Genomic DNA, 21501 nt, shown 5'->3' with positions numbered 1-21501 from the left:
TGTCAGCGCATTCATAGAAAATGCAGATTCCACAGAAGAAAGGAAGTAATATTTCCGATCCAACTGTTGGCGTTTTATTTCACACTTTGTTTGCTATTTAAACTCGATACTCTGAAGAAACCATACATAGGTGGGAATGTTTACTGTTAGAGAAGAAATGTGTGTGAAATGTGTCAAATAAAGCTGTACAGTACTCTTCGTTCCAATTCCATCACCGTTGCAAGCAAATAATGCAATCAGACTTTGCACTCCCTGCCGGTTGACTCGTTGACTCAGCGTGCGCGAAAGACCACCCCGTTGCGCACGAGAGGATGCGTTGTCGCGTTAGGTTCTTATCAAAAAATGCTGACTGCAGCGTGTGCTCCATTTATCGTTTCAGATTCGTTTCTTTTTTTCGTAATTCGTTTTGTGTATGTGTGTGTGTGGGTGCGTTGAAAGGGCTTAATGAAACAGACCCGGGGCGCTGCTTGCTGCACATACAATGCTAACTTAGAGCAGACGACGTATGTGTGTTCAAGCGATTGTGTGTTTATTAATCGCATTTCCTACCACATTTCGTCGATGGAGGGGTTGGGGCCCCCACACACACACACAGTCGAAACACGATATCATTGCGATAAATTTAATACTTTTATTACGCCATTCGTTAGCCTTCATCAAACCCCCCTCTCCTCCCATTTCTACTTGTGCTGCGCGCTGTTTGCGTATCGTTAGAGGGTAGCGTTTGAGTGTTGAAAGTATATTTGGAATTTTCCATTGCGATTGTGTGCGGTATATATATATATTTTTAAATCAAAAACAATTCCACAAATGTAACCCTATATTCCGGGAAGATTGCCATTTCACAACATTACACTACTCGTTCGCGGGAGATTGATCATTCACGTAACACCCAATAGGTCATCTTATTTTTGGGGTCCGGAAGATCCGTTGCGAAATATGTTACTTCTATTTTTTGTTGTTTTTGCGCAAATGCCAAATTGCCCCGTTAGCTTCTTGCAGGCACAGTTTTCTCTAACGGGGCGAGAGTGCAGTTATATGCAGTTTGTTCAAGCGTGTCACGCCGCGCAAAGGAATGGCGTCGTATGTATTGTGTGCCGGCTCCTATAATGGGCAACGCGCGTGTTGTTGAGCACTGCCGTGTAGAAATGTAAATAATTGCTTACCGTTTAAACTTTCTTTCGCATGTGTAGTTCGTGGCAGGGACCTGGAGTGTTGTTTAAATAAAATCCACCTAGATGGAGGCTACTAAATGGTTTCTTAGGTCCTCGCTAACGATAGATAAATACCTCTCAAACAGAAATAAATGCTGTCCAGTAGTTAGTAATTTATTTTAACTTTTAGTAGATTTATTAATAGATACTTATTTTAATATTTTTCATAAGTAATGCTCCCACTTGATGATTGAAATACATTTGAATTTTATTTTCATCTTAACTTGTTTTGATGCCTTCACGTGAGGTCCGCAGCAGCATTATCAAATGCTGCAAACAACCATGTTTACCGCAATCATTCGTATCAGCCCTTTGCTCCGGTGCCCGTTCCTTCTCCCAGTTGTTCCTCTCGCAGTTCCGTCGCAGTTCCGTCTTGAGTCTGAAGGGCCATGGGGTGGAACTGCGCCAAAGTTGAGCCGGCAGGAAGAAGACGACGTTGCTCCACTTCTTATCGGCAAGTGCTTCTCTCAATGCCACCAACTAGGCGCTGTTACAGCTGATCCGTAAAAGAAGGGAATAATTACACTTCGGTGTCGATGATAACCTGCCTGCTACCTGCTGCCCTACCCGCAAGTAGCAAATCATGCTTTCGTCCAAGAATAGCAGGATGCAATCTGAGGGAAAGAACAGTTCTATCGCTACCGGGTCGCTTATTCATGTCTACTCCTGATCATGGCTGGTCCAAACTGTCAGTGAACGCTCTAAACAATCCTGCTAATGAGGCTATTAATTTCACTTACTTGATCTTCAGTAATTATACGGCTTAAATAAACTGTCAACCGTAATCATCCGGCCGCGCGATGCCAGTTTGGGTCAAATAATAGTTTAATTAGTGATCAGATACTAACCTAACCTTGAATTTTGAATCTTTGAAGAGTAATATTTTGTTCCTTTTTCTTCCCTCGTTTCAGCATTCAACACGTTAATCTCGTACTCCTCTCGCTACTTCAACATCCCAAGTCTTCCGTGAGCGCTGCTACAACGCTGTAGTCTCTTACCCTTGTTGCTCTTGGACTGCAGAGTGTTACGTTAGTGGCGTGCTAGAAGATCTGTACAACAATTGTGCATCGATCGTGTGTTACATACATATTGCTGTACCAAGTACAACGAGTGATTATTGCTGAACGGTCCTCAGTGCGTGCCAGTGTTGTGAAGTTGCTATTTAGTCGTTGATAGTGTTAGAAAGCTACAATTAAACTGTTTAAAAAAACATTATTATATCCCTACATTATCTCAGTGCGGTTTCTTTATAAGTGATCTGAAAAATACGTTGTGCCAGTTGTGCAGTTTTGGTGCGTCGATAGTTTGAGTGAAAGTCATTGAATAGTGCAGAAACCCTTTTAAAAGCACCGCTTGAGAAGTATCTCCTTAAACCAAGCCGTTTAGAATGGCCCCACCCAACAATGAGTGTTCGTACGAGGTAATTAACAATGTGGCCACCGCGACGGAGGAGCTGGCCCAACAACGATCGACCGAGAACGATGCTTCCAAGACGCAGATGGACTGGGAGACTCCGGGCGCTCAGGGATTGTACGATCCACAGAACGAGCATGAGGCCTGCGGCGTCGGTTTCATCGTGTCGATCGAAGGCAAACCGAACCATAAGGTATGATCGATGAGCGTATGAGCTTTTGTAGATACACACCATAACTCACACATTTCTTTCACTAATACCCCCATTTGTAGATCCTGCGCGATGCTCAAACGCTTGCCATACGCATGAACCATCGAGGTGCGTGCGCCTGTGATAACGATACCGGCGATGGTGCAGGTGTTTGCACCTCGATCCCGCATGACCTGTATGCCAAGGAGCTGTAAGTATTTCTGTCGCATGTAGTACAGTTTTTTGTTAGTTCGCAGAGGGACTAAATCACCTTCCGTCGTCTTCTGATCGTTGCTTCTCCGTCGAGACGCTTATTGCGTCGTGTTGCTCTGCTCTGGGCTGGAATTTCTGACCACACGACACGTCCGTGCACTCATTGGATGCGGAATTCATTTGCCTCTTGCGCAAAGCACACCCTCCTCGTTCACGTTCCAACCATACCGGTTGCAGTGGGATTTTAGAATGAGCGATCGCCTTGATGAGGAATTTTTATAGGCTTGCGTTGGGAGTTTTTTTTACCTGTGTGGAGAGACATTTTTATCTTCTGCTTTGAGTTGTGGAGATCACTTTGATAGTGATTATTTCATGACTGACCCCAAAACGTTTGATTGTCCTTGTGCGGGACAATTAAATCATTACATCGTACGTTAATTGAGTTTACTGTCGAGTTGATGTGTTGGGCAGCTTAAGTATTTCTTTGATTTTTCCACTAACCAATGTATTTTTTACTGCAATGCCATTATGACTCTTTAATGACTCGAAGCAACTAAAGACCGCCTTATCTACAAATTGTGTAATATCAGGTCGTCTACAACGAAACAATGTTTCGTTTACTCCATATTTAAACAATAAGATCATTAAAATAGGATAAATAATCCAAAGCAAACAGTAACTTTTCTACTGTCACTAATAGTGTTATACTCACTATTATACAACAGCTAGCCCAAACCTATGCTGAAGCTATTAGGGAATAGACCGCAAGTCACTAATTCGGAGCCGCCAGCTCGCCTTCTGGTGACACTACTGATTATTTAGCATCAAAACCATCATCCGGTCACCATTCAGTGATGTAATTAATTTTATCCATGGTTTCGGATTTAATCAGCAGCCGTGCTGTTGTCGTCTAACCCTTTTCCAGCAGTGACAAAATCTCCTTTCGATTACCCACTCTACTCCTGCTCTAATCGCTTGGCGCCCGGTAGGTCATTCGATATGATTTAACTCAATTAAATGTTAATATGACACCCCGACGGCTGCTCCTTGGCCGCGGTCAAGGCCCATAATGATTTAAGCTCGCAAATTATTATCACACCATAGTGTCGCACTGATGGCGTGTAGTTGCAGGTTGTTATTCGTTGCTGCCTTTTGCTCATATAGGATTCCAATAGGATGGTTAAGTTTCTGTACAACAGTGATGCAAAGGCAAAATTACATTCCGTGTCAAGTGACGCGATGTGTGGTTCACTTTGCATCCCTGGGGTGGGTGGAAGCGAACTTTTGTGTACTTTTTCCTGCGCGTGACATTGATGGATATCTCGCTGGCTGAAAAAAAAATTGTGTTATGCTTCTGTTTGCTTCCGGCTGAAGGTCAGAATTTTTCACTCTCGTGCGCTGTGCTCTGCCTATAATGTGGGAGGAGGAGTATCTTTTTTATATTTTATTTTTAACTTTAAATGACCTGCACAAAAAAGTTGAACCGATGTACGCATATGCCGTGGGTGGTACAGCGCAGAATGGATGGTAAAGCAAAGTTCGGCGCTTCGTTTTGACTGGTCCTTTGTTTTGATAAGATTTTTATTTTTTCGTTTCTGATTGTTTTGCACATTTGCCATTTTCTCGCACCAGTAATTTGTGTGGGTTGAACTGTGTGTGTGTGTGTGTGTGTGTGGGTCGCTAAAATTAAACCATTCAAATAGAGCCTTCCACTCTTAGGATCAAGGATCTGGGTTTGCTAATTGTTTAAAAAGAAGGGTCGAAAAGACAACAGCAGAAAGATGTCATAGGAAACACACCAACTCATTCTATTTTCAACTCGTTCAGCTATACTGTTTTTTTTTTACGACTAAGGGATGTAAAAAGCACGTGCCCGTCGAAACGTTTCAATTTCGGTAGATTAACTTGTTTACTCGTTAGCAAGAACGTGCGCTCTGCGAGTGATGTGATTTGGCGGTGCCGTTAGTGTGAGTTTTTTAGCTATTGGATTTTACTTAAAATATTTTATTTAATCCAAAAGCTTTCGAAACAACCCTTCATACAAGAAGATACGAGTACTCATCCCAATCACTCATCATTAGTAAGCATAGTGACATAGTAAGACGTGTGCATTAAGCCTTTTTACTCTGGTTTGACAGATTGTGTCTTATAAGATGAATTTCTTCGATAGATGTAAGCTTGTCGGTACCACTTAGCTGGTCAAACCGATGCTGTGACGATGATTGATTGATAAGAGCGTCGTGCGCTAGTGGTCTTGCTCCAAACACAAGCGCCTGGGGAATGTTTTCCTCTTGTGTATGTTTATTTAATGTGTAGACGGAAGAAAACAACGTAATATGAACGTTCAAAGGTAGATGCTTTGAATCATCTAGTGGGAAGTATTAACATATTGCTCGAAATGTTGCATCATTCGCATTGAACAGTGCTTCTTGTCCAACAATTCCAGAAATTCTTTGCAAAATGCGTAGAAGACTGTTATTTACCCTTTACCGCTTCTGATAGTGTGTGTGTGATGTTTATGCCAACACAGAACACTGCCAAAAATGGAAACCACTTGTTACAGCCAAAACGGTGCTATTAATTAGGCTGAAATGTTTTTAATTGCACTTTGCTCTCTCTCTCTCTCTCTCGCTCGGTGTTATAGCACGTGCCAAGCCGTGGCGGCGGCTCGTGCACAGCTTCGTTCAATTGGCAACGCAATGTCGGAAATAGCCAGCTAGACGCACCACCAACTGGCAGTTGACTTTTATTTTGCCTGCCACACCGGCAGTGTAGGTTGTTGTCTGGGAATTAAATTAACCCCCCCAAAAAGCATCAGCAGACGATCAAGCAATGGCTATAGCAATCTATATAGAAAGATTTTCATAGGCAAAAACACAAAACAACTTATCGGGGAGCGCGGTATAGTGTGATGCGCTGGGTGGGTGCCACACGTTTTTTCGCAGATCACACAACATGATCACGTTCAGCTGAGTTTGCGCGGTTGTAGGAAAAATATTTTTAATTTTAATTACCTTTTCATTCCTCTCCCTCAAGTATGTGTGCGAGATCATGGTGTTTTGTGCCATCCAGAAGCATCAAACATCCTCGGGGGAGAAAGAGGGGTACATTCGTGCTTTTTCAAGCATTTGCTTTTCAAACCCCTAATACATCGCAAGAGTTGTATATATTTTTTTCATTTAAAGATTTCTACATCATGGATTTAATGTAGTGTTGTTGTTATTCTAAACTTTTTGCTCGTGTGTTTTCAATAAAAACACTGCCGCCAGAGTGCTGCTGCTGCCATCTGGCTCACCCACACGCTTTCTTGCAAACATTTTGCTGTGTATATGTACGTCTTTTTGAGTATTATTTATTTTTTAGCCTCGAACGCGAGGTTATTTACAAAACCGAGCAGCACCTGCACTAGGAGATTGGTTTGGAAGAATGTTGACATAATGTTGCGAGGAAACATTTCATAGGAAAAGGCCAAACTACGAAAATGTGCAAAGAAAAATATGTACTCCTTGTTTCACTGTTGTACATGGGATGTCCCTTTGGTCTAATGGATAGGAACTTGGGTTATGACATTGTCGGATAGGTATCAAATCTCATCTGTAGCCGTTAATTCCGCTATTGCAATGCTTGACAGAAAGAAGTTATAAAATATGCATAATAAAATAATGTTCTCTCAAACTTCATAGAGAAACTCCTAATAAGCATCTTTCCCTTGAACGTGACTATACCGTAATCCACGCATACACAAAATGTTTAGAACTTTTCGATGACGCTTTTGGCCGTTGTGTGAAGTGAATAAACCAATAATATACCTACACAACAAACATATTAAAAGCGTCCACGAACGTTTGTTCTACCACACCGCGAGACCCGACACAGAGAACCGCCCGGTATGTGGTCCCGTGCGGGAATGATGCCCTCCCATCCACCCACCACGGTTTACGAATGCACGGGCGGCAGGCGCAACAGGCCGCCGCGGACCGCGGCAATCAGAATCACGCACGTAGCGCGTGATCGCGCATTTGCGTCTTCCCGATGTCGCGGTTCTTTTTTTATTGTTATTGCTCTCGGTGTCGCTCAAAAGCTCCGAATCTCTATTACGAACGCCGCCGGTGAGGAGAGGAGAGGAAGGTGGAGGCTAATTTCTTATCGTTCGTTCGGCACCAGTTCTCGGCAGTTGGCAAACTCTACAGCATATCAAGAATGCAAATGATGATCGCGCTTACTTGCTTCGTTTCTTCGTGTGTATGTGTTGTGCTGTGCCGTGCAGTAATATGCGTTTTTGCGCGGTAAAGGAGCGATCCCCCGGGTATTTACGTGGTGGAGTTTGTGCATACCTGGCGTATCTAAATGACTCTTTATTATTGCCTTGTCACAGATGCAGTTTATAGTGCGGAGTGCTGCAATGAACGACAAGAATAAACATCTACGATAACACTTTAATATACTGTCGGCGGTTGATATGCAAAACAACTTTGTTTATTACTACAAGATGTACGTAATTATTTGTTGCATGTTTTTAGCACTTCGACGTAGATAAGTGTGCTCTTTCGTCCATCGTCGAGGGTATTGGAGGTCGTTAGCACGCTGACAGCGTGTCAGCCGCGACATGTCACAACATTTCGAATTTTGGGCCAACTGGGAATGGTTTGACACCAACTCTTTCTCGAGCGTTTGTAGTGTAAAGAAAATGAAAACAATTTGTATGACGCGGGTGACACAAAATGTGCAGGTCTCTTTGCTTTTTCTAGCGTTGCATTACGTTTTGCAATCATCAGGTAACGCGATGCGCAAACTCTTGGACAGAGCAGAATAATAACCTCCAGTCATCTTTTCCGGAACAATGACCAGTTTGAACAAAAGTTAAACCGTTAACCACTTTTTGGACTTGTCGTGTCTTATTTTCCGACGAATGCTATTTCACAACTGATCGTTAATGGGACAGCGGGACGTCGTCTCGTGCGTTGGCTTTACTACACACATCCTGAACTCGTGCGCGGCTTTACTACGCGCTAACAGTAAGGTGACAATTACTTGAAACAACGCGCTGCTTTTGCTTGCCATTCATTAGCATCGCACCGCACTTTCCTACAAGAAGAGGAGACGGGCAAAATGTAGCCTATTTTTTCCATCAAAAGAGTACCCGGTGGTACCATGGAGCAGTGCTTGCTCCCCGGACACTCTTTGGAGTTGTTATACACTTAGCTCAGGCTAGTACGGCCAGGGGCATATGGCGCAAGGTCATTTCAATGTCGCCCAGACTATCGATAGCGAAGGCAAGCAAGCTACTTGTTGGTGTGTCGTGTTTGAGCAACTGGACGGTAGCCGCCTCTTGATAATGGGTGATAATGATCTGCACTCGATAACGAATCGATCACGAGAGCCAGAGCGGCGGAAGCCGCCTCGATCCTTCTTCACGTGCCTATGTATGCTCAATAATCCTGCTGATCTTCCACTACACAGATCAGGACAGTTTTTTTTTTGTTTGCCACAGAAGAGGCATACAACCTTGATACACACAGATTCCTAGGCGGTAATCGTACAGAACGCTAGTGAATCATACGGTGGACTATGATCACGAGGAAGATGATCACGCTGTGGGATGAAGACAAATAAACATTGAACTTCTTAACCTCGAATCTTTCTCTCAACGTTTCCAAATTCAAGTTCACGCGCTCGAGGCGTGAAAGAAAGAAGAGGAAGGCTCAAGCGGTTTCCCGGGGAGGGCGAGAGAATGTGTAACAAAAAAAGAAAAAAGCAACGCCCCACAGTGTGTTGTAAGAAGTGATTATGATAAGGGAAGGCACGGGCGCAGGAATTGAATGAAATAATGCCGCTTGCCCCAGTGTAACCGCCTAGAACTGGTGAGTAACGGTGTCCACCTCGCCGGCTCGATAGGGAGGGTACGCGTTTATTGGTGGCTAATTATTTTGATAAATTTCAAACATGTTGAACCCAGCGGAGGGGAAAGATTATCAGCAACAGGTGAAAAATGGTCAAACGTGTCCGTTTGTGATTCATGGAACTGCAGGGAATGGAATTCCGGCGATTCCGGTCATTTTTTTTTTTGAGACGTAGTAGATCACTAGGGCAAACTACTAGACCTCTACCCTGGAATTGTACAATATTTCTTTTCGTGGTTTAAAAACTCTCTTGTATGAGTAACAACAAACCTATATACCAACTGTCTCTGCCTCGTGATATCATGCGCAAACCAAGAAAAGATAAAGTAATGGACATTTTTTGTTGAAACAACGACAACAGCTCAGCGACTCTACGAGAGTGAGTCGTTTTGGACGTGCTGTAGAACACAAAGGCTTACGTTAATCTGTATTGCATTTCGCTTGTGACATCAGAGATTAAGGTAGGGAGGCATTTTGCTTACTTTCACGACGTGTGCTGCTCCAATCGGTCGTCAGATGGTGCAATACTTTACAGTACACTAACGTACTAACTGCTACTGCTGCTACGTAGAAGATGGGATGACACGAACGGAACGAACCATTTGCGTCAATTGTTATGCGCCCCCTTTCCTTCTGCCCTGGCGAATGTGTAAAGATGCTCCCCGCTGTAAATACAACAGATCAATAACAAACATCTACCCGAGCCAGATGATAAGTATGATGCAAGCTTACGAGAGGAGAGACTTGCACTTGATCCAGACCTCTAATCGGTAGTAAAGTTTACGACGTCAATAGCGCGCTTTTATTGATCTTTCCCTAGGAAAATAGAGATGAGAGAGGTACTAATGGTACTAGGGAACAAAGTATGAATGAACAGGTCGTTTTGGTTCTCGTTTTTGATGATAAAGGATTTAGTAAATGATTGATTCATTCATAAAATGATTCTGTTATACGTATAACAGTTTGTCAAAAGTCCGACATATACTTACTTGTACAGTTGGTCAATGTTTGCTGAAGGTATAACGTTACATTTTCCCCATTTTCTAGGGCTTCTCATGGCATTGACCTTCCAGCATTCGGCCGCTATGCCACGGGTATCTTCTATCTGGACAAGAACTCGCACGAGGAAGCGGAAAAGGAGTTTAACACTCTGGCTGAAAGCCTCGGCGTTCAGGTGCTCTACTGGCGCAGCGTTCCAACCAACCAGGAGGCGGTCGGTGCCGTCGCCCGCAAGAGCGAGCCCCTGTCCCGGCAGGTCTTTGTAACTGCTGACGTTGATGAGGAAACATTTAAGCGACAGGTATGTGATGTTAAATCAATTAAAATTGTCTTTATTCAACGTTTGTTCCTAATATTCCCCTTTCGTGGATTATCACGCAGGTATTCATTTTGCGCAAGCGTGCCACGCACGAGCTGCAGCGCCCGGGTCGCCGGTTCTACATCTGCTCGCTGACACCGAAAACGATCGTCTACAAGGGCTTGTTCACGTCCGACCAGCTGTGGGAGTACTATCTGGACCTGAAGAATCCCGACTTTCTCACCTACCTGGCGCTGGTGCACACGCGCTTCAGCACCAACACGTTCCCGTCCTGGGAGCGGGCCCATCCGCTGCGCGTGTTGGCGCACAATGGTGAAATCAATACGCTGCGCGGCAACGTCAACCTGATGAAGGCTCGCGAAGGTGTCATGAAGAGCGAGCAGTTCGGGGACGAGCTGAAGAAGCTCTATCCGGTCGTCGAACCGAACCTGTCCGATTCCGGTTCGTGCGATTGTGTGCTCGAGTTTTTGACCGCAGTCGGAAATCGTTCCCTTCCGGAGGTAAATTAACACCGGATAGAGTGTGAAGGTGAAGGCGAGATTACTGATGAAATGCGATATCCATTCTGCTTCCCTCAACAGGCCGTCATGACGATGGTACCGGAAGCGTGGCAGAACGACCGTACGATGTCGCAGGAAAAGCGCGACTTCTACCACTGGTCCGCGTGCGTAATGGAGCCATGGGACGGCCCTGCACTGATTTCTTTCACCGACGGGCGCTACATCGGTGCCATCCTCGATCGTAACGGGTTGCGCCCGTCCCGCTTCTACGTGACCCGGGACAATCTGCTGATCATGGCCTCGGAAGTCGGCGTTTACGACGTAGATCCCAAAGACGTTACGCTAAAGGTAGAATCATTGGGTGTACTTATGCGGTTTTTCTTTTTGTAGATTCGTTTAAAACATGCTCTCATAAAAACTCAATCGATTAATGCCTCCACCACCATCTTCACCACCACCACCACCACACACACGCGCAACTGTCGTACCGCCACCACCACCACCACCACCACCGCCATCCCGATTGACACGAGCGAAATTGTGCGAAGGGGACCCGGTTGATGATTGATGATGGTCAGCTCGTTTTTGTTCACACGAAGGATGCATCGTCTGATTCCCCCCTCGGCTGGCGGGCGGGGATAGTTAGAAGCCATCGAATCATTCATTCATCGATTGTTGTCGATCTCTCCACACCCACACATACATACACACGGCTGATCTTCGATCATGTGTTGAGCACGAGAGAGCACAACCAGAGTGCAAGAATTGCATGGGCAAGTGGTCGATAGAGAGTTAGAAAGTGGCAATTGGCGTTAAAAATTGAAACAAAAAGAATGGAAAAAAGAAAATGCCAAAACAAAAACGCAACGTACCTTTGACACTTTAGTTGTCTAAAACAAAGAGAGAGGACGTTTGGCGCACGCTGGAAGACAGCTCGAAAGACAAAAAAGAGCATTCACAAGACGACAAAGACGAATAAGTGCGACTAATCGACAAAATACTGCAGCAAAAATGTGCCAAAAAAACAACCAAGGCTTATGTCCTATGGTGTGTGTCTGTGTGTGTGGAATCACGGGGTGGATGTATGGGTGGATGGGCTCGCGCACGTCTCTGTGGTCCCTGGTGGTACCGGTTGGATGCCAAGTCCTCTGCCTTCCCGTTAGTCGTGGGGAATGTATCCCGGGACAAGTGAGCGGTAATGCTTCTCACCCGTAGCACTTAAGGCATTTTCATTTCTAGTCTTGTATGTTTTTTCTCTTCTTCTTATTATTCAAGTTAACCAAGTGTTTCGTCCGTCAATCGGAATCTCACGATCGCGTTTTCGTCCTTCATCCTCTTCGTTCTGTACCGTCTGTTGCGCGCATACAATCGCATACAAACACACGCAAGCACACATACCTAGTAGCGCTGTAGGAAATAAAAAAGAGATCACAAATTTGTGAAAAAGAATCACTCACAAACGAAAACGTAATGGCACGTGCCCCTAGTGGCGCGTGTCCGCTCCTAGACAGCCACTTCATTTCCAACCCAAAAACCACACTCTAGTCAGGATCATCATCATGCAAAAAGGCAAAACTTTGCGCTTATGTTTCGATACGAACCAAAAACAAAAAAAAAACCAAACTAGTCAACAACTATTCTAATCATACCAATGTTTCCCTATTCTTTTCCCTGTAAACTCGCACCGCAAACCGACCTCTCTCTATATCTCCTACTTACTGCTCAATTCCACGCGCATTGCACATCGAATGGTCCCGACGGCGGCTGACTGACGGTAAACGGTGGTTCGAATCTAACGCAACGCACACATACACACATTACTGTCCTTTAATAATGGAAACTAATTGAACGAAAATTGTGTGACAACACGTTTGCAAAACACTTTCGAACAACCAACCCTTACCTGGATGGGTTGTGTAAATTCTGGGGACGAAACCTTGTACTTGTCGTGTCTCTCGCGGTGTGAAAATGCGCACTCATCGTCTTCAACAAATGCAGAGCCGTTTGAAGCCGGGCCGTATGCTGCTGGTGGACACGGAGCAAAAGTCGCTGATCCAGGACATCGAGCTGAAGTCGGAAATTGCCAAATCCCGTCCGCACAGCGAATGGCTGAAGGAGCAGGTAAGGATATACCCGATAATTCGTGTGTTTTTCTCGTACTTTTGGTTTTTTCAGCGCCAATATGGACCAAGATAGTCTAGGATGCCGAAAAACGTTAAGGAGTTGCAGTATAAGTTTGTTGCTGTGAAACGTCCTACTGATTAGATTGAAAATTCCAACCAGAAGCAAAGAGTTCCTGTCAGATACAGTTTATTGTTTACATTCATTTTCCCAAACATTTCGTATCGATTGTACATCTAATGCTTATAGTATTAGCGATGTAATATCCAAAAACACATGTAGTCCCTTAGGACCATCAACTAACGCATTGTCAGTATTACTAAGCAATTGGAACTGTTTCGTCGAACATAATCATTGAGTAGTTATCGAATGTTTTATAGAATGGTTTCGAAAAAATCCGGCACTATTACTAATCTTTAAAACCCTTATTTTCTTTTCTCTTTTCTCTCTTTCTCTCTGCCTCGTTCGCCGTTCGCTCCGGCGACATGAAATTATCTTCTTCTTCATCCCTCAACAAACCTGTACTTGTCCATCCATATCTCGAACGACCATAACTGCCTCTGGTGACTTACTTCGTACTGTATCTTGTGTTTGTTGTGGCGTCTCATTTGTTCATGTGATATCTGGTACATTAACACCTAATATTCCATTCATTCCATCCAAACGTTGGAACAACCACATCCATAACACGCATACACACACACAATTTGCGTACTGCAACACGTTAATGAATGCTCCACCAACTCCCCCAACAACACTTCAACCACGTTTGTTTGAAAATTCAACACTTCAACTATGAAAAATTAAACACACGTCATCATCACCTTCTTCCAACCCAACATCATGACACTGCGCAGATGGTAAGTGGACTCAAGTTAATTCGTAACGGCTCTTCGTCGTGTTACTTTTGCGTGTGCTTCGCTGGTTGCATAATTTCATGCTTTATCGCTTTTTTAAGAGGTTTTTTGTTTTTACATATCAAGTTAAGGTTTTTTTTTTTGGGATCGGATGCTTTTGGTTATGGCTTGGGTACATTTGGCCTGCCAATAATGCATGTAAAAGACATTAAAATCAATAGTGCTACGCTAGTAGTAGTAGCAAGGAGTTGATGCCTTCGGTGAAATTGTATCTTTTCCGCTTAAAATAGTGTAGCAATTTATTGTTTTAGACTGGTGGGTTCTTTTTTATGTTCAACACATGTTACCCGTTTCTCAATGACTACTTTTTTCTAGGTTCTACCTAATTCCTGCTGTGTTTTAGTGTGATGCTTCCGTTGTATTAATTTGATTTTTGTGTGGCGGCTCCCTAATCAACTAAAAACACGTATTTTTCTAACGATATCGTACATCAACACTTGCAGATCACAATGGATGACATTCGTCGCGAGGCAGGCGCTATCACGAACGGTTCGACCGAGTTGGCCTTCACCAACGGTGACAGTCAGCTGGCCGAAAAGAAGGGCATTTTGGATCCGCGGCTGCAGCTGTACGGCTACACGACGGAAACGATCCACATGCTGCTGCTGCCGATGATCAAGAACAAGAAGGAAGCGCTCGGTTCCATGGGTAACGATGCGCCGCTTGCCTGCCTGTCCGCGTTCCAACCGTTGCCGTACGAGTACTTCAAGCAGCTGTTTGCGCAGGTCACCAACCCACCGATCGATCCATTCCGGTAGGCATTCCGTGCCTTAAATTAAATTAAATTAAATTACGTGCATTAAATTACTCCCAACTAACGCTCTTTCCCCGTTTTCTGCTTAATCTCAGTGAGAAAATCATCATGTCGCTCCAGTGCCCGATCGGGCCGGAGGCAAACCTGCTGGTGGCCTCCCCGTCGCAAGTGCACCGCATCTGGTTGGACAATCCGATCCTAAGCATTCCGGACGCGGAAGTGCTGAAGCGCAACCAGCACCGCGGTTGGAAAACGAAGGTGCTCGACATTACATTCCCTGCGAACGAGGGCCCACCGGGCTACATAGGCGGGCTGCGACGCGTCTGCGCCGAGGCGCAAGCGGCCGCCCAGGGCGGGTACCAGCTGCTGGTGCTGTCGGATCGTAGTGCGAGCGCGGAGCGGGCACCGATCTCGTCGCTGCTTGCGCTCGGTGCAGTCCATCATCATCTGATCGAGACGCGCCAGCGCATGAAGGTCGGCCTGATCGTGGAGACGGCGGAGGCGCGTGAGGTGCACCATATTTGCGTGCTGCTCGGGTACGGTGCGGATGCCATCTGTCCGTATCTGGTGTTCGAGATGGCCGGCGCGCTGCGCGACGAGTGCGTGCTGGATCCGGCCCTGACGGACGATGCCATCTACCGGGCGTACGCAACCGCGGTCGAGACGGGCATCCTGAAGGTGATGGCCAAGATGGGCATCTCGACGCTGCAGTCGTACAAGGGGGCGCAGATCTTCGAGGCGGTCGGTATGGGCGCGGACGTGATTGATTTGTGCTTCCGCGGCACGCAGTCGCGCATTGGCGGCGTCACGCTGGAGGTGCTCGCAAGGGAGGGCCTGGAGCGGCACGAGCTGGTGCACGGTACGAACCACGCGGACGCGAAGATTCTGCGCAATCCGGGACAGTTCCATTGGCGCGCCGGCGGGGAGGGCCACATCAACGAGCCGGGCGCGATTGCGGCCCTGCAGGAGGCGGCCGTGAACGAGAGCAAGGGTGCGTACGCTACGTTCCGCGACACGACGATGCGCAGTGTGCAGCTGTGCACGCTGCGCGGCCAGCTGGAGTTTGTGAAGGGCCGTCCGCGGGTTGAGCTGTCCGAGGTGGAGCCGGCGAGCGAGATTGTGAAGCGGTTCGCGACGGGTGCGATGAGCTTTGGCAGCATTTCGCTCGAAGCGCACAGCACGCTGGCCATTTCGATGAATCGTATCGGCGGCAAGAGCAACACGGGCGAGGGTGGCGAGAATGCGGACCGGTACATGAACCAGGACCCGCAGCATAACCGTCGGTCGGCGATTAAGCAGGTTGCTTCGGGGCGGTTCGGTGTGACGGCCGCGTACGTCGCGAATGCGGACGATCTGCAGATCAAGATGGCGCAGGGCGCCAAGCCGGGTGAGGGTGGTGAGCTGCCCGGGTACAAGGTGTCGCAGGACATTGCGGACACGCGCCACTCGGTGCCGGGGGTGGGCTTGATTTCACCGCCGCCCCATCACGACATCTACTCGATCGAGGATTTGGCCGAGCTGATTTACGACCTGAAGTGTGCGAATCCGAAGGCGCGCATCAGCGTGAAGCTCGTGTCGGAGGTGGGTGTGGGTGTGGTGGCGTCCGGCGTGGCGAAGGGTAAGGCGGAGCACATCGTCATCTCGGGGCATGATGGCGGCACTGGCGCTAGCAGCTGGACCGGCATCAAATCGGCCGGACTGCCGTGGGAGCTTGGAATTGCTGAAACGCACCAGGTGCTCGTGCTGAACGATCTCCGCTCGAGGTAAGATGAATAAAGCACACTGTCCGAGATGTCGTCTCGTGCTAATGGTTGTCCTATTTTTTGTTGCATTTTCAGAGTGGTCGTGCAGGCTGACGGACAGCTGCGCACGGGCTTCGACGTCGTGGTGGCGGCACTGCTCGGCGCGGACGAGTTTGGCTTCAGTACCGCGCCGCTGATCGTGATGGGCTGCACGATGATGCGCAAGTGCCATCTGAACACGTGCCCGGTCGGCATTGCCACGCAGGATCCGGTGCTGCGAGCCAAGTTTGCCGGCAAGCCCGAGCACGTGATCAACTACTTCTTCATGCTGGCGGAGGAGATCCGCGAGATCATGGCCGAGCTGGGGCTGCGCCGGTTCCAGGAGCTGATCGGCCGCACCGATCTGCTGAAGGTGCGCGAAAAGGCGTCGTACAAGGCGTCCCTGCTGGACCTGCAGATGCTGCTCAAGAGCGCGCTGGACCTGCGCCCCGGCACCAACATTGTCGGTGGTTCGCTGCGGCAGGACTTTGTGCTGGAGAAGCGTGCCGATAACGAGCTGATCAAGCAGTCGATGGGTGTGATCGAGGGCAGCGAGCAGCACAAAACGATCACGATGCGGATCAACAACGAGGAGCGTGCGTTCTCGAGCACGCTCAGCTACGAGATCGCTCGGCGCTACGGTGATGCGGGCCTGCCGAACGGGCGCACGATCAACGTCAATCTGACCGGATCGGCGGGTCAGAGCTTCGGTGCGTTCCTGGTGAAGGGCGTCAAGATGACGCTGCACGGTGACGCGAACGATTACGTGGGCAAAAGCCTTTCGGGCGGCACGATCGTGATCCGTCCGCCGGAGGGCACCACGTTCGAGTCGCACCTGAACGTGATCGTGGGCAACGTGTGCCTATACGGTGCCACCTCCGGGCGGGCCTTCTTCCGGGGCATCGCGGCCGAGCGGTTCTGCGTGCGCAACTCGGGCGTCACCGCCGTGGTGGAGGGCGTCGGCGACCATGGCTGCGAGTACATGACCGGCGGTATGGTCGTCATTCTGGGGCTGACCGGGCGCAACTTTGCCGCCGGCATGTCGGGCGGCATCGCGTACGTGCTCGACGTGGACGGCACGTTCCGCTCGAAGGTAAACCCGGGCATGGTGGAGCTGCTCGGGCTGGAGCTGGACGAGGACCGGCAGACGGTGAAGGATCTGCTGCAGGAGTTTGTCAACGAAACCGGCTCGGAGGTGGCGAAGGAGCTGCTGTCCAAGTGGCCGGAACCGTGCCAGCAGTTCGTGAAGGTGTTCCCGTACGAGTACCAAAAGGCGCTGGCGGCGCTGAAGGAGAAGACGGTCGCGAAGGCCATCACGGCGAACGGGCACCCGAAGGAGCCGCAGGTGAAGGACATCGAGGAGTCGATCCAGGACGGGCAGCTGGCGAAGAAGAAGCTCGACCAGGTGCTGGACAAGACGCGCGGCTTCATCAAGTACAAGCGCGAAACGTCCGTGTACCGGAACGCGGCCGACCGGCAGCAGGACTGGAAGGAGGTGTTCAACTTCCCGCACGTGCGCTCCAACCTGAAGGTGCAGGCGGCCCGCTGCATGGAGTGTGGCGTCCCGTTCTGCCAGTCGAACTCGCACGGCTGCCCGCTCGGCAACATCATCCCGAAGTGGAACGATCTGGTGTTTAACGGCAACTGGCGCGAGGCCATCAACCAGCTGCTGCAGACGAACAACTTCCCCGAGTTTACGGGGCGCGTCTGTCCGGCACCGTGCGAGGGCGCCTGCGTGCTCGGCATCTCCGAGCCGGCCGTAACGATCAAAAACATCGAGTGTGCGATCATCGATCATGCGTTCGAGCAGGGCTGGATTACGCCGCAGGTGCCGCGCGTGCGCACGGGCAAGCGGGTCGCGGTCGTGGGATCGGGCCCGGCCGGGCTGGCCGCCGCCCAGCAGCTGAACAAGGCGGGCCATCTGGTGACGGTGTTCGAGCGCAACGACCGGCCGGGCGGGCTGCTGCAGTACGGCATTCCGACCATGAAGCTGTCGAAGGAGGTGGTCCAGCGCCGGCTCGATCTGATGGTGGCGGAGGGCATTGAGTTCCGGTGCAACGTGCACATTGGGCGCGACGTGATGGGCTCGCAGCTGGAGCAGGAGTACGACGCGGTACTGTTCACGACCGGTGCGACCTGGCCGCGCGATCTGAACCTGCCGAACCGCGACCTGAAGGGCATCCACTTTGCGATGGAGTTCCTGCAGGCGAGCCAGCAGAAGCTGAACGGCTCCCGGCCGGACTGGATCTCGGCCGAGGGTAAGGACGTGATCGTGATCGGTGGTGGCGACACCGGGTGCGATTGTATCGCGACGTCGCTGCGCCAGGGCGCGAAATCGATTACCACGTTCGAGATTTTGCCCATTCCGTCGGAAAAGCGCGCCCAGGACAATCCGTGGCCACAGTGGCCGCGCATCTTCCGGTAGGTGCAACAGTTGTGGACAGTCGGAAGTGAAGCCAAGCTAACTCTAACCATATTTTACGACCATATTGTTCACTCCTTTACAGCGTCGACTACGGCCACGAGGAGGTGCGCGTGAAGTGGGGCAAGGATCCACGCCAGTATTCTACCACCACGAAGGAGTTTGTTAGCGATGGCAACGGAAGCATCAAGGGTGTCAACACGGTGCAGGTCGAGTGGACGAAAACGCCCACCGGCCAGTGGAGCATGAAGGAGGTGCCCGGCTCGGAGAAGTACTACCCGGCGGACCTGATCCTGCTGGCGATGGGCTTCCTAGGTCCGGAGAAACAGGCACCGAATGAAATGAGTACGTTGTTGATCGCGAAAGTATATCATTTCTTTTATTAATTGGCTTCGTTTTCTTCCCTGGTTAGATCTGGAACTGGACGGTCGGGGCAACATTAAGACGACGGTCGGCATGTACGGTACGGCAAATCCAAAGGTCTTCGCCGCGGGCGACTGTCGCCGCGGCCAGTCGCTGGTCGTGTGGGCAATCTCCGAAGGACGGCAGGCCGCACGCCAGATCGACACGTATCTGATGGGCAAACCGAGCGCCCTGCCCGGACCGGGCGGTGTCATCGATACCACCCGCTCGCCGATCGCTGTGAATGCGTAAAGCGCTGGTGGTCCGGACAGTCGAGGAGGTTTCATCCTTCGGAAGCTTTCAAATCGCGTTGATCGCGTTGATGTGTGATCGAATATATGGTGGCCAAGGAACTTTGAATTGGGAACATATTTTGCTTCGATCGATGAAGCGTGACAACTTGGAGAGGCGAATGGGAAAGCTAAGTGGCATATTTATTTCGTAAAAAGAGTAAATAATTGTGTTTCATTAATTGTGCTGCGAAAGGGCTGTGCCTTGATGGCAAACGCCACCACCTGTTCTCGGTTTTTGTTTTGCGCCATATCAAAGCATACACACACACAGCAGACAAACAAACAAACAAAAAGGTGGTGTAAAGCGGCCAAGCCAATCCAAAAACAAAAACAACGTTCTGAGATATATTATGATGTATCGCGCACAATCGATTTATTGTAATAGTAAAAGCATATGAAACATCTTATACGTTAGTGAGCTTAGTTTAGGTACCAGGTATCTTTTATTACACACACACACCAGCAGTTTGCACATCAATGTGTGACAGAGGGAAACAAGAAGTACTACAGGCTGTTTGTTAAGCAGGGAACGAACAGGGGGTGGGGTCACACTAGCAAAGTTAGTGCGTTAGTGGCGGTGACGGCGAACGGTGACGCGTTTATCGAACACAAATTATTGTATAAAAGAAACTGCGAAAACAATGCAAATTGCTTTCCGATTTCGTCATTCCTGTGCAGTAGCAGAATTCGCACCCCTCTTCTACATAGGAGTATGTTGCAGAAAAATGCAATAATTCGTGATTATTGCACTATTTGCAACACCCACTCCGCCTCATTATAAATATTACAGCATAGTAGTTTTATTTTTTTGTCCATTTTCTTCAACATCGTATAATTCGTCCGTCACCGTCCGCGTCGAGTTAAGAAATGCATTTTAAGGTAAATTACACATTTAAACAACAACAAAAAAGCACATAATCATAGAAGGAAATCGTAATCCACCCATGTCAACCACATACACTGGTGGTCACCATATGATGGTGTTAGATGCTTTGATAGTAGCGTTTTTTGTTTTGATTTGTTGTTTAGGTTTTAGCAAAGCAGGACGGGTCTAAAATAGCAAAAACGCTGAAAGTAACGGAAAGGGGAGAACGGAGCACAATATGGTTATAGGCTAAGAGTATAATTCAGAATAATTTATATTATCGTTTTTTTTTTTTTTGGCTAAAACACATTTCGATACGAGCGTGGAGCGTGGTAGCTTTGAGGAGAGGATATGTGATGAGTGCGCCCAATAGAGTGGCTAGCCATAGCAGCGAAATGGTTCTTCTCCTTTTCAGAGTTATTTTTGTGCATTATCGTGTTAAGAGCTAGATGAAGTCTTTGCGTCCACTTTTTACGTTTAAAATTGGAAATGTTCAGGGCAAGTCTCTGTGTTTTGTTTTCTTTGTTTTTACATTTAATTTTACTTGTAAGAGACGAGACACTGTGGACGTCTAAGTGTTACAAATGCTATGCTGTTTACTACTACAACTACTACTACTAGTGCTAGTGAGAATCGCATGTGTGCCGTATTTGTGTACTCCTCCCCCTCCATCCCCTGAGATCTGTGTTATAGGTTCCGCGGCAGTGCGGTAGAGGGAAAGAAAATTAATGCCATTAGAAAGATTATTGTTTATTTTTATTTCATTCTAAAGGAAGATTTTCGTTTTGTTTTTGAATTGCCCTTAAATATACCATTACTGAATTTTGCACGTTTTTATTTTGTTTTCTTTTGTTATTAGGAATTTTCCATTATTTTGAATATTCAGGTTTTTGAAACGACTATCCAATGGACCGTTACAATGTATCCACCAAACTCTTACCTCAAGCACACACACCTGTGTAATCAGAGTCACCTTTGAAACCACCAGCCGTCTATAGTAACGGAAATGCAAAACTATATCAATTACACTCAGTTTCAGCACCTCCACTTTACCCAAGCGTGCATAAAAAACGCATGAAAAAACAAACAAACACACCCCGGATTAGGCACGGTGGCGGGGCAGCATTATATTTGGCCTTTTGAGAAGTCAATTAGACACGAGCCGCAGCAGCACCAGTAACCAACCACCAACCACGCA

General features: G+C 47.9%; 1 protein-coding gene across 5 annotated transcripts in view; it reads left to right on the top strand.

Annotated features, from left to right (window-relative positions):
- Positions 1-21132, top strand: part of LOC120895665 (glutamate synthase 1 [NADH], chloroplastic) — a 28853-nt gene extending 7721 nt beyond the window's left edge. For 4 of the 5 annotated variants that reach the window (XM_040299204.1, XM_040299203.1, XM_040299202.1 and 1 more), the window contains exons 2-13: positions 2126-2820; positions 2901-3028; positions 9978-10230; positions 10311-10748; positions 10830-11096; positions 12747-12869; positions 13727-13729; positions 14230-14540; positions 14636-16303; positions 16379-18742; positions 18829-19088; positions 19156-21132. In XM_040299204.1, coding sequence (XP_040155138.1) covers positions 2602-2820; positions 2901-3028; positions 9978-10230; positions 10311-10748; positions 10830-11096; positions 12747-12869; positions 13727-13729; positions 14230-14540; positions 14636-16303; positions 16379-18742; positions 18829-19088; positions 19156-19397 — 6276 coding nt within the window. In that variant the 5' untranslated portion in view covers positions 2126-2601 and the 3' untranslated portion in view covers positions 19398-21132. The remainder of the gene's footprint in view (positions 1-2125; positions 2821-2900; positions 3029-9977; positions 10231-10310; positions 10749-10829; positions 11097-12746; positions 12870-13726; positions 13730-14229; positions 14541-14635; positions 16304-16378; positions 18743-18828; positions 19089-19155) is intronic. The other variant, XM_040299206.1, reaches the window with a different exon arrangement.
- The last annotated feature ends 369 nt before the right edge of the window (positions 21133-21501 follow it).

Source organism: Anopheles arabiensis, chromosome 2 (genome assembly GCF_016920715.1).
Source record: "Anopheles arabiensis isolate DONGOLA chromosome 2, AaraD3, whole genome shotgun sequence".
NCBI lineage: Eukaryota > Metazoa > Arthropoda > Insecta > Diptera > Culicidae > Anopheles > Anopheles arabiensis.
This window is presented reverse-complemented; position numbering and strand designations above follow the sequence as displayed.